Below are 13,151 nucleotides of genomic sequence, written 5' to 3' on the forward strand. Positions count from 1 at the left end.
GTGCATGAATTAGGAAAAAGCACTAAGCAAAAGTGGATGCAAGCCCTCCTCCCCAGACACTGCTTCAAATCCTTCATAAGCTCAGCTAAATATTAAATAGTGACTGAATTTCAGCAATTGATTTTTCACCTGTGGTGTAAATCCAGATCTACATAGGAAAACAGTTCATAGGTTTTAATGCAAGGCCAGTGAGCAAAAAAGCTAAACTATTGACAATTTACAAGACAGTGCAAAAAAATAAAAAAAATAAAAGAACTGTTAGAACAAATGAAGTTGTATCCCAACAAATTTAGATATCAAAAAGGTCATTTTTGATATTTTAACTGATATTTTAATACATTTCAAAAAGTAAAGCTCTTATGTTATATCACACCCAGTTAAATATTTCAGGCATTTAGTTTTTCATTTTGATGATCATGGCTAACAGTCAATGAAAACCCAGAATCAAGCTATACAGAACATTTTGAATAATAGTGTCCAAGTACACTTATGGGAAGATGTGTGGAAGAAAAAAGTGTGATTAAAAAAATCTGCACAAGCAATATGGTTAACCACAGCCTTGAGGGGATTGTGAAACAAACCCCATTCAAGTGTTTGGTATAGATTACAATGGTGCGGAATCTGACTGGAGTCACAGCTTCAAGAGCCCCTCACACACAGCAATATCAAGGAATTAAGCTAAAATTGTCACATTGCCCTCAGTTTTAAACAAAGAGAGTGTCAGAAGCACCTTCCCTGGGTTAAGGAAAAAAAAAAAACCATGGACCAAGAGAGTGGAGAGCCAGAGAATCTTAGTTGATCTGCTCCAGTGTAAAGTTTCCACAGTTAGTAATCTGCTTTTGTTTGTCCACTGTGTTTTCTAAAGTCCACAGTCAACACAGCCATCTACCAGAACATTTTTAGGCACTTCATGCCTCCTTCTGCTCACAAGCGTTGTGATTTCATTTTCCAGCAGTATTTGGCACCTACCCACACTGCCAAAATTCTCAATACCTGTTTTAATGATCATGGTGTTACTGTGCTTGATTGGCCAGCAAATTGACCTGACCTGAACCCCACAGAGAATCTATGGGGTGTTGTCAAAATAAGATAAGAGACACCACACCCAATAATGCAGATGAGCAGAAGGCCACAATCAAAGCAATGTGGGATACCTGAACACCTCAGCAAAACTACAGGCCGATCGCCTCCTTGACACTGATGCAGTAGTTCATCCAAAGAGACCCCCAAACAAATACTGAGTACATATACTGTACAGTACCCTAGCTGTGAACTATAATGATCAAAATGAACAGAAATGAATGTTTGAAGTATATCACTCTTTGTAATAAATGTCCTTTTTTTACTTTCTCAACTGAATTACCGAATACATACATTTTCAAAAGTTTCCAAATTTATTAAGAACACCTGTGCTTAAGGCTTGTGCTGTGCTGAAATTCTTCATGACTCCGAAAACATGCAAAGCTGCTTCATCAACTTCTCTGTAGTAGCACTGAAAGTGAGGTAATTTGCTATTTCTAAGCAACAATCATGAACAGAAAAGAAAGAGAATGAGAGAATGAGCAAAGGGAGTAATGGCCTCTTGTAATCCTGTCAGTTAGGCTTTATGAGAAATGGCAGCATCAAACCTGCACTTTCTGTCCAGTTTTTTCAATATGTTACCTCAAGCTGCTCGTCTAGGAGCAGCTGCATCACCAACTTTCGGATGCGCAGAACCTCAGCGGGCAAACTGAGCAGAGTGAACAGATTGTAGAAGACCGTGATCTGGAGGTAGGTCAGTACCGAGAAACGAGCGTGCCAAGATCTGCTGCCCGCCATCTATGCAGAGAGAAGGACAGAGGAAAGGAATGACTTAACCAAAGTAAAAGGATGTGCTGTATAAGGTAATGAAAACTCTCAGTCCCCTTTGTCATGTTTGATACGTGTCAAAAATCTTGGTTCAGCTTTCATCTTGGATGTTCATGTCAAATCTCTGGATCACTCTTGCTGTATTTACCTTAGAGACTGCCAAGTTAAGTTGTAGTCTGCAATGCTTTGATATCTGGATTACCTTAATTCATTGTGCACATGTCTTAAAACCTCCTCAGAGCTATCTTACAGGAACTATTATGATGTTACTTTCAGTCAAAAGAAACATGACAGATAGACGGCGGATGGCGAAAAGACAAAAGTGAATGTACAGCTGCACATAAACAAATGCCCTGCAAAACCTATTGTGAGAGACCAATAAGTTATGTTGCATGTTGTCTACTTTATTGTTTAATTATTGTCCAAACATGTATCACAACAACCAAACCAGCAGAGAATATGCACATATTTTTGTTATTATTGGTTTGCTTCATGTCAGTGAAGCTGGCCACAGTCCAATAATTGGCTAATTTGTAAAATGGCTTGAGGAGTTGCACTGGATCTTATCCTAATACCTTGCAAGAATACAACTTATTTTTAAAAATGCACTTTAAAGAGTTCTCTTGAAAAACCTTAAAAGTAAAAATATATTGACTTTTTCTGTTCTTTTTACAATGACTCCATGCTGTTCTTCCTCTAGCATCTTGGGCAGCATCAGGTTTGAAACACTGATTGCAGGTCCATAGGGCAGCATGCCTTATGAGTATCCTTTTGTGTATGAGGGTGTGTGTGCGTACCTCCTCCAGTGCTGCCAAAACCAGAGGGATGTGCTCCGGATAAACCAGGCCCTGGGACATGAGAGAGAGACACGTGCGTGCATCCTGCTTCATCTCATCATAGCTCTCATCAATCTCCACTGGGGCAATCTGTGGGGGGAGACAAACACAAGAGTGAGACAGAGAGGCAGGAAGACACAAAGCAACGCACCATTTTCTGTAAATGAAGAGAGAAATTGTGTTTAATGGGCAAGTAAGATTGAGTGGGTAATAATGCTGTGCTGGGACCCATGGGTTAGTGCGTTTGTGTGCCTGTGTGTGTGTTGTTACCTTGAAGAGCACAGGCAGGAGCTGTAGCTGGTGCTGAACAGGGGTGGTGAAGGTTCGCCCTGCGCTTGCCATCAACCACTTTAACACTGCAAACACAGACATACGTTTACATAGACAGATATGCATGCACACACACACACAGAGGATTTTACTGGCAAATGAAATGAAATGCAAACTCTGAGCTATGGTCTTGTTGAATTAATCTGGTGGTAAAACACAGCTCATCTAATTTAGTGAGTAATGACTTGTATGATAAGATATTTTGTTTGTGCAATGGAGAGTAAAGAACTTAAAAGAGTAGCATTTCCATGAAATTAAAATGAGAAATTAAATGAGTCCTTTGTAGATTTATTTAAATTGTCAATATAATCTAGCAAACTTGAGATTAATAAAATTCACAGAGGTCAACAAAAACACATGCACAGAGAAAATGACTAATCTGACCAGGAATTGGCCAATCAAAAGCTAAAACCCCAAACCGTTTTTCATTGTCGTGCTGACAACAACACTCTTTGGTGTCAAAGTTATTGCTGAGGAAAGAAGACTAAATTGACTATTTACATTATCACTGAGCTGTTTTAAATAGAGGCGTTTAAATCTGTGTAAAGATTTTAGGAAAGAAGTGTATTTTCTTTAAGGTTAAATCAGGTCTAAAACAACAGAGTTTAATAACAGGAGGCTAAACATATAACAGCAAAGCAGCCCTGTGAAGAGTCCAATTCTGTCACTGATCATGATGAGGTAGGAGATGTTAGGATAAGGATCCACTAACTTTCAGCGAACACACATATAGGCCTGTGTTTACAGGTAGTAATGCTAATTATGATAAATATTAATATAAGATGCCATAGCACGTTTAAAATGTCAGTCAGTCAGTCATTTTCTACCGCTTATTCCATAGTGGGTCGCGGGGGAGCTGGTGCCTATCTCCAGCAGTCTATGGGCGAGAGGCGGGGTACACCCTGGACATGTCGCCAGTCCATCGCAGGGCAACACACAAACAACCACACACACACTCATTCATACCCCTAAGGGGAATTTATAGTGACCAATTAACCTAACAGGCATGTCTTCGTTTAAAATGTCAACTCCAATAATTTTGTCTTTGTGTTAAAATATTGGTGGAGTATGCGACGAATGGTGTAGTGGTAGAGCGTGCGACCCATATACAGAGGCTTCAATCCTGGACGCAGGTGTAATGGGATCAAGTCCAGACCCCAGAGACCTGTGCTATATGTCTTCCCCTCTCTTCCAACCAATCACCTAGACCAGAGCAGTGATAGCCCCGCCCACTGATTTTAATGGTAGAGGTTGGTAGAATAAAAAACATTTTTGAATGAGAAGACCATATAGTTAAAAACATATTTTTGTACAAAAATAAATGTATAAAATTATGACATTTATCTTACCACCTCTTTAATAAATTATTAACACATTTGTTCTGAGGGTAATTATTGGAACACTAAAGTAATTGTTTAATAATCGGTTAATTCATTGAAATGTGGTTCCTTTGGAGCTCTTTTTGTGGAAAGCCAAATGTAATGCCATGTATGGCATTAGATGGGATCCTGCTTGAAAGCGGCAGTATTTTAGATTATTCTACACTGTTTACAGATTCTAAAACACAGTTTGTGATTTCTGAAACCCCCTTTATGGAAACAAAATGACTGAGATTCTAAGTTTTCTCAATTATATTGTTAAAGTCTCATCTCTTTGTTGCAAATTTGACACAGGACCAGAGAGATGAACAAGGTAACAACATTCTGGTGCAGGCTAAAATCCTGTGTCTCCTTTAAATAATTCGTTTTTGGATTGTAACCCAGTGCTGTTGACATTATTTTTATCCATCCAGTAATTCCTGATCTAGCAAATGTTTATTTTGTTCCCTCAGAAATATTTTGTTAAACATGTGAAGCAGGTGTCTCTGTAATTAAAGAATTTTTAATTAAAAGTTTCCTCTTTTTGGATTAAAACTAAAGATGCACTGATACAAGATTTTTTTTTTGTTAACTGCACTTCTTGTGTAGAACCAAGTAAAATCAAATGTTCATAAATATCAGTAGAAAGCCGCAGAAGGTTCTCCAGAAAAAAATACAAACAATTTGCAGCTAAAATCAATAACAAAACAAAATCCTGCAGCAATTACTGAACTGTATGACCTGTAAAATTAGATCTTAAAGGTAACCTCCAAACAAATGAATTGGTGTTGTTTCCCTAAATTGTTTTTTAAATGCTTCAACACATACCCTTGGAATATGCCTGCGATCAATACTTCACTACCTTTTTCAAAAAATGAATTTAAAAAGGTGAAATCAATGAGAAGCTTTTAACTTAAGTTATTCAGTGTGTTCCTCTATTTCGACAAGAGAACAAGCTGTCATGACACATTTAGATATTTTTCCCCTCATAGCACACGTCTCATTCCTGCATCCCGATCTGACCCGTTTTGAGCAGTTTGACAGCCTGGGTGCGTTCGTCCGTCTCCTGGGTGTTCTCCTCGTGGACGTGGTTGTGGATCTCGGGCTCCGACGTGAGGGGCTTGAGCCGCTCCAGGACCCGGGTGACGAATTCTGCCACGTGGGGGGAAGAGGTGGGCCTGGCGTGGGGCAGGGCCACGTCTATCATGAAGATATAGGTCAACACACTGGAGAGAGGGTGGGGAGTGGTTGAGAGAGGAGAGGAAGGGGTAATTTAGGGGAAGAGAAAACGAAGAGTCGCCAATGCAGAAAGTGGGCAGCTGAGATAAATGTGAGGTTTAAAATAAACAACTAAATGACATCATAAAAATCTTGAGGATCTAATCAAGTAATTTTTACCTTCCTATACGCTCCCTGACGTTTTTATACACATGGGTGAGTTTGGGCTCCAGGTAAACCAACAGCCGGTGCAGCAGTTCAGAAACTCTCCACTGCTGCTGGGCGAGACCTCCCTGAAGCACATACAGCAAACTGACAGAGACAGAAGAGGAGAGGACAGCAGGAGAAGGGATGAGGAAGAGGGGGTTGTTTTGTTATATTGCGGCAGCATGTGTCAGCTCAGGTTACTACTGCAGCTTGAAATCTGAATCCCAGGAAATATTGTCGATGACACAAGCACACACCGTGCGCATAGTTGCTAATACCTGGCATCCCTGAAGGAGCCGCCCTCCCCGCTCAGTGGGCTCTCCATCAGCAGTTCAAACAGCCAGTGGAGTTTCCTGGGGTCTCTGCCCTCCTGTTGGACGCACACAGGGCAGAATATTATTTTTAGGCCGGCCATTGCACACAGCTACTGTGTGTCTGCATAATGTGAAAATGTTTGCAAGCCCTTCGTAGGTTTTCAGTTTTCCTACATTAATAAATTCAAGCAAAACTGGATTTTCACACAGTTTAAAAGAGTAGATTAAGAAAACATATTTAGACTGATAAAATAAGACAAGATATTACAATTCACAATGTATTCTTATAAGAAATTACAAACAAGGAAATACAATGTTCCATCACAGTTAGTTGCAAAAGTGTTGTCAGTTTTACCTAATATTTTAAATATAGTTCCATCTAAAGAAATTATAATATCATTGAAAAATTCATTTATTTTAGTTACTTATTTAAAAAAGTTAATGTCCTATGTTATTCAGATTCCTTATTTATGTCCTGATATATTTCAGGCATTTATTTCTGATTATTTTTGATGATTATTGCTTACAGCCAAACTTGTTATTAGCTATTGGGTCTGATATCTCCCATTTTCATATGATATATATCAACATATTAAGGGAAAGTTGAGTGGAAGAAAAAAGTGTGAATTGTCAATTAATTGTACAATATGGGCTATTTCTGCATAAATTACAGCGTCAATGCAGTGTGGCATAGAGATGATCAGACTGCGGCTCTGCTGAGGTGTTAAGAAAACCCGGGTTACTACAGTAGACCAACACCATGACAAATCATTACTGACTTGTTTTAAACCAACTTGGATTCTGTGCCTTTCCACTCATCTTCCAGACTCTGGGACCTCTATTTCCAAATGATATTTACTTCTAGCTGAAAAGAGGACTTTGTACCACCTTTTGTTCCTTTATCACTGTAAGTAATTTCTGGTTCTGGATTTGCTAAACACAAGGAATGCAACAGCTGTTGCCTATGTCCTGGATACATTGGTGCAATTAAAAGACCGATTCCAGTGTGCATCTTCTCAAAACTCTTTATTTCTACAACGTTTTTTTTTCTTCCACTTAACGCTCCCTTAATATGTATGGGTACAGCACCCTTTAAACAGTCAGAATCTTTAGAAATGACATTTTGTCGCTTACCCTCTTTGTAGCGGCTATCAGAGCTGCACGACATTTGGTGAATACATGCAATATCAATGTGCAAAATATTAATATAGCAAAGAACAGTATAGACTGCAACAACTGTTGGCTAATATATTTTAAACGCCATAAATATAGATTTTGCAAGTAAGATATCGAGCCTGTTGGATTGAGTCTCACTGCGGTAGATGCACATTCCAGATATAGATAAGAGTCCAAGATGCTAAAGGTTACAGAGAGCATTGCTAGCTCACATGAGAAAGGCAACCGTGAGGAAAAATGTGCAACTGATATTATATTGAGATGTTATTTGGCAATATCTCAAGTGCATGATTTTCTAGCCCTTGTGTCATCTGTCAAGTCAGCAGTCTTCTCTATGACTGTGTAGGCCGTAACATAACATTTCTGCCATAAATATTTTTTAATGGTCTGAAGTTTGGTTTTCAATAGCTGTAAGCCACAAATATATCTCTGTGTGTAATCTATGCTTTTATAATTTGAATTATTGAAATAAATAATCTTTTCAATCAAATTGTTATTCATTTGGACAAACCTGTGTAATTTATCAAACAATTAAAACACTTTTTTAATGAAAGATATCTTGAGACAATTCACAAAAATGGGAGACAACTGTTAACATCTCAACAGCGAGCTGTTAGAATTGCTTAAGATTAGTCAAGTCAAGTCAAGTTTATTTATATAGCGCTTTTCAGCAATGAGCACGAGGAAAAACATTACAATGATACAGAAAATTAAACACAGAAAAACAAATCAAATGACACTGATAATCCTTGGGAGTTTACTGGTAGAAATTGGTTCCAAGCCATTCTTAATAATAAAGCATCTTAAGCTTAAAAGAAGATAATAATATTGATAATCTCATCATTCCACTGAATTCTAACTAGGGAAACTGAGTCACTGGTAAGATTAACCTGTAATTCATACCAGATCTGATCCTTTAAAATGTATGCTGAAAATAACTATACAATTTCACATTTCTTTAAGGTGTTGAACACAGTTTTGGTGTTTCTGCAGGTGAGTGACTCACACAAGCTGTGGCGATGCATGTGCCCCAGTCTGAGTAAGTTTCCACAGTGATGTTGTTCAGCGCTGTCCTGATCAAAGGGCAAAGAAGCTGCCATAACCTGTCCACCTAAAACAAACACAGAGTAATGAAAGTTTACACTGATACTGTGCGGTGGGTATTTTCGCTGTGTTTGTGTGCTGCATGTTTCTGCGGTACCTTGCTGAAACTCCAGTGTTTGCTACCTCTGATTAGTCCGGCGGTAATCTCGCACACGCAGCGCTGGGCACTCTCGTGGGGGTCGCTCGCGAGCTGCTCCAGATGAGGCCGCAGTACTGGCAAGAAGATGTTGCCATAGTTACGAAACAGCCCCTGCCAATCAAACATAAGCATTTTTAGGGTAAATTGGCAAGAAGGAAGTAGAGTTTTTTTATTAGGCAGAAAAACAAATTACAGCAGACAAAGACAGTAATTGCAGCCTTGGTGGAGCTCGGCCTTGGCCTGAGGCGTCGTGCTGTCGCTTCCTTGTTAAAAAGTTTACACGATGCCACCAGATGAGAGTTAAAATCTACACCTTGAAGAGGCAGTAGCGGCGCGGGTTGAAGCTGTCCTTCCCTTTCCGCTCCTCCAGAGATAGAAACTCTATCAAATGGTCAATAAAATCAGGGTCCGAGAAGTATTCAAAGATGATCTTCTCTCCCTGATTGACACACAAGTGCATGCTATAATGAAGCAACACACTGAGATCTTTGTTTTTTTTATGTGTGTGTATGTGTGGTGCAGCATCAGTATGCACCTCACTCATCTCCTCATATGGCAGGTCATCTTGTGGCTTTTCAGAAGATGCATAGATCATCATTTCTCTGAAAGGAGCAGGAGACAAAAGAAGAGGCTGCTGTGATTTATAGATAACACAAAGGAAGAAAAAGTTCTGGATAGACACACACTGTCTTCAAATAAGCAGTGAGGATAAATGGATGATTATAAAGTCAGTTACTCAGCACGCAGTACGCATACCAAAACAGCCAACCCTCTGCCTATACATCAATTCTTCTATTTGGGGTAGGCAGTAAGTCGTTCATTCTGCCTTATCTGGGCTGGGCTGTGACAGGAAGTCAGTTCAACCCCCCGCAAGTTATCCAGCAACCCAGATCAGTCATCCAGCAGTCAGTCAGACATAAACGTGGCTGCAGATCCACAAAGACCAGCCTCAAATCAAACAGGCACTTAAGTCAATCAGCTATTTCGCTCCTTCCAACTAAGCAGTTAATCACCTTTCCAGTTTCTAAATCCACCACTGCAACAATTAGTCATTTTGTATTTACCTCGGCCATGAGTAGTAGCCACAGTGTGTTTTCTCCACAAACTGCAGAGAGTCCCACTGCTCCTGGCTCAGAGGTAGGTTGTTGCTGTCATACTGCAGCCAGCGGTTACCCTCACGATCCCCGACACAAATGCCCTCTGGATCTTGGATACCACCTAGACGGAAAACGCAACAATCATTACACACAAAAAAAAAGTTTTTGTGTGTCAGTTTAGGGAAATAGTAGGGTGGATCTGGTCACCGTTCAGTTTTGGTGGCAGATGTGCTCTATAAATGGACAAAAATGGGATATTCCTCTGATTGCACAGTTAAGATTATTAAAAAAAAAAAAGCTACAACTGATTTTATATGGTTCACACACCAAACTATAGTGGCCATGACAATTATAAAGAGACAGAGGACAGAGAAGAAAAAGGTGAGGAAATGACTACAGTGACAAATGACAACGTAATATAAGATACGGGCCAACTACCCCCCAGCCACACACTGACCCCCAGAAAAAACCCCAACCCAACAACATATGCCTCACATATATCCCAGAACTGCCCAAACACCAGCCCACAATCGCCAACCCACCCAGAGCAGTCACCTCAGGGCACAACAGCTGCATGAAACTGGGCATGCCATGAAGCTAAGACACAGCAAAACAACTAGGGCAATCCCCTTGAAGCAGCACAACCAGAAAACACCTGTGCACAACCCCGGCAATTCATTAACCACAACTACTCAGGTCATAGCCCCCACACTCCACAAGACCCCCCAAACCTCGTGATACAAAATGCAGACCATGAACACCAACCCCTAGTTGAGCTGTAAAACACATGGGGGCACTTGTACCGTACCACCATCAGAGAGTACCCACTACTGGGCGTTTCTTCCCAACAAGACAAGAGAGTCAGAAGGTTCCTCCGATGATACAAAGATACCACAAGAAAAACCAAAAACATCCACCCTAATTATTAACCGTGCACAAGGGACCCCATACCGAGCCAAACCAGCTCCACAACCCTCACCTACATCATACATGCAACTCCACACCACATTAAAGTCCAGCAACACACCCAGCAGCAAACAGCAGCAAACCAGCCCCCACCAAGAGGACAATCAACAACCAAACCATGTAGCACCATCAGTGCTTTTATTACTTTTAGGTTTATGTTTCCCAGCTAACCTCTGTAGGTGGGCCTTGCATGACTTCTGCTCAAACTGGATGAGTACTAATTAGGTCTGGGTTCATAATAGGCTTCTTGTTTGGGACCCACATGAGTTACAAATTACAATCTATATCAGCAAAACAAGTTGGGCTCCGTTCACAGGTAAAAGCTCCGGTGATTAAAGAAAATATTTTTATTTATCTAAATTAACATGGGTTGATTTATTAACCCATGGAGAAACCGATCTGTGGCCTCTTCCTAGGCATATTTTCCACCATCATCTGAATTGCAGCAGAAACTTAGGGACAGAAACTTACATTTCAAATTGGATTTAGGACATATATCATGGTTTTACAATTTACACAAGTCTGAATGTTATGATATAAAACTTACTTCAAATTGAAACAAAAAAAATATTCCAACCAAAACAATTCAAGATCTAATTTGATCATGGCGTTATTTTGAAGCCTATAGACTCACTGATGTCCGAAGGCAAAACAGCCACTTTCTTTCTTGGCCTCTTCAGCTGTTTAAGAATCCCAGCCATTGCAGAGATTGCAACCTAACAGAAAGAAAGGTTAAACAGATGACTGAAATGATTTTAAAGTTTGCCGTCTTAACTGTATCTGCATCACATATTAAAAATTAAATCTAAATTTAGTCACTGTTCCAATAAACATTTTAGCAACAGGTGAATAAATGGATGAGTGCACAAATGAATAGGTTTTACTACATGTTTAATCCAATGATTTATTTAATTAATGTGTTTCTTGCAGGTATATTTTAGCCTTGAGAATTATCCAGAATATTGCTCTAATTCTTCCAAAAGGTATTCATGAAAGTTGAGGTCAAGTCTGTACAGGCCAGTCAGGTTTCTCCACATCAAACGTTATACACCTTCAGCCATGGAAGTGATTCTAACACTGGAATTCATTGATTTGGTGGTGTGGCCCGATTGTTTTGGCGGTATAGTGTATTTTGTTTCAACTGCAGGGAGAAAAACATCACAGCTAAACTTGAAGTCACCTTTGTGAATCACAAATATTGCTTTTTAGTCCAGGCTTCAGCTCTGTTGTACATTTTTTGAAAGTCAGAAAGCTATATTTCTCTTTTTTGTTGTCCTTCACAGTCCTTTTTTTTAATCTCTCTCTTAGCCACATTATTCTCTAGAACGTTTTGACATGTTGATCAGTTGAATGCTTCACTGTAGATGGAAGACTGTTATATCACCTTTAGGTTTTAAACATTTTTAAAAACACCATGGTGTAATATCACACAAATTTAACTCAAAGAAATCATGTTTAGCAACGGTTTCTAACAGTGATAACAGATGAAAATCGTGCTAATTTGAAGCTTCATGATATTAAAAACTCATACAGGATATCTGTATAAACGTCCAACACTATCTGCGACTTTTAGCATCTTGGGCCTTACCACCTGATTTAAGTGTGGGTATGTACTGTATATACTGGTAAATACCTCACTGACATGAATGCAGCTGTACTCTTACGGTTTGTTAGAGAACATTAGGGAACAAACAGCCTCATGGAGACCAAAAAGACAGGTAAGGAAGAAAATTGTGGAGGGCTTTAAATCAGCTGAAAAATGCAGCATGAAACATGGTGATTGCAGCATCATGTTGAGAGGACCTGAATCCTGTTAAGATCAACTGGGTCTGAGTCCAGTTGATCTCTGGTCAGACTTGAAAATTGCCATTCACTCTTCCTTTTTTGCAAAGAAAGTAGATCAAATTTGATTCTTTTGATTCTGGTTGCATGGAAAATTTAGGAAAACATTGACTCAGGGGGTTGAATATCAATGCATGCCACTCTTTTCAGGTTGTTTTTGAAAAATTGTTTGAAAACCATGTGACATTTTCCTTTTACTTCACAATTTTGCACTACTTTGTGATGGTCTCTGAAACACAAAATCTCAATAAAATACATGGATGTTTATGGTGTACAATGACAAGATGTTCAAGGGTTATACATACTCTTGCAAAGCATTATAAAAAATCTCAACAGCACATTGTTAGCAAAGACTATAAAGAGTAAAGGGCTAACCTAACCAGACTCTACTGACATTTGTAAGTGACTGCAGCAGAGCAATCATTTTTCTAGTTTTAAGTATCTGTTCTTCATAATAATGGTTTAGGACTAATTTGTTTTTACATTTGGTTTCTTTTAAACAAGCTACAGTCAACAAAAGAAGTAGTAGAAGAGGAAGAAATTTACAACTTACAGTAAAAACCACAAGCAGGAAGGCAAGAGTGAGTAGCTGTGCAGCAACTGTGATCTGGCCGAGTTTGGCCATCTGCTGGATCTCTGATAAAATGCTGATGTTACTGCTTTATGCAAGATTTCACTGCCATTACTAAATTATGATCAACAGCTGTTAGGGGGTG

The 13,151-nt window shown here is 39.4% G+C and overlaps 1 protein-coding gene across 1 annotated transcript in view; it reads right to left on the reverse strand.

Annotated features, from left to right (window-relative positions):
- Positions 1-13,151, reverse strand: part of psme4b (proteasome activator subunit 4b) — a 50,403-nt gene that overhangs the window by 6,244 nt on the left and 31,008 nt on the right. Inside the window, exons 33-44 of the mRNA XM_047377246.1 lie at positions 11,228-11,309; positions 9,595-9,748; positions 9,066-9,132; positions 8,844-8,969; positions 8,489-8,641; positions 8,294-8,398; positions 6,076-6,167; positions 5,771-5,902; positions 5,396-5,598; positions 2,955-3,040; positions 2,646-2,774; positions 1,663-1,818 (exon numbers count right to left, since the gene is read on the reverse strand). Of these exons, the coding sequence (XP_047233202.1) occupies positions 1,663-1,818; positions 2,646-2,774; positions 2,955-3,040; positions 5,396-5,598; positions 5,771-5,902; positions 6,076-6,167; positions 8,294-8,398; positions 8,489-8,641; positions 8,844-8,969; positions 9,066-9,132; positions 9,595-9,748; positions 11,228-11,309 (1,485 nt within the window). The remainder of the gene's footprint in view (positions 1-1,662; positions 1,819-2,645; positions 2,775-2,954; positions 3,041-5,395; positions 5,599-5,770; positions 5,903-6,075; positions 6,168-8,293; positions 8,399-8,488; positions 8,642-8,843; positions 8,970-9,065; positions 9,133-9,594; positions 9,749-11,227; positions 11,310-13,151) is intronic.

The sequence above is a fragment of the Girardinichthys multiradiatus genome, chromosome 10, assembly GCF_021462225.1.
Source record: "Girardinichthys multiradiatus isolate DD_20200921_A chromosome 10, DD_fGirMul_XY1, whole genome shotgun sequence".
NCBI classification, from domain to species: Eukaryota; Metazoa; Chordata; class Actinopteri; order Cyprinodontiformes; family Goodeidae; genus Girardinichthys; species Girardinichthys multiradiatus.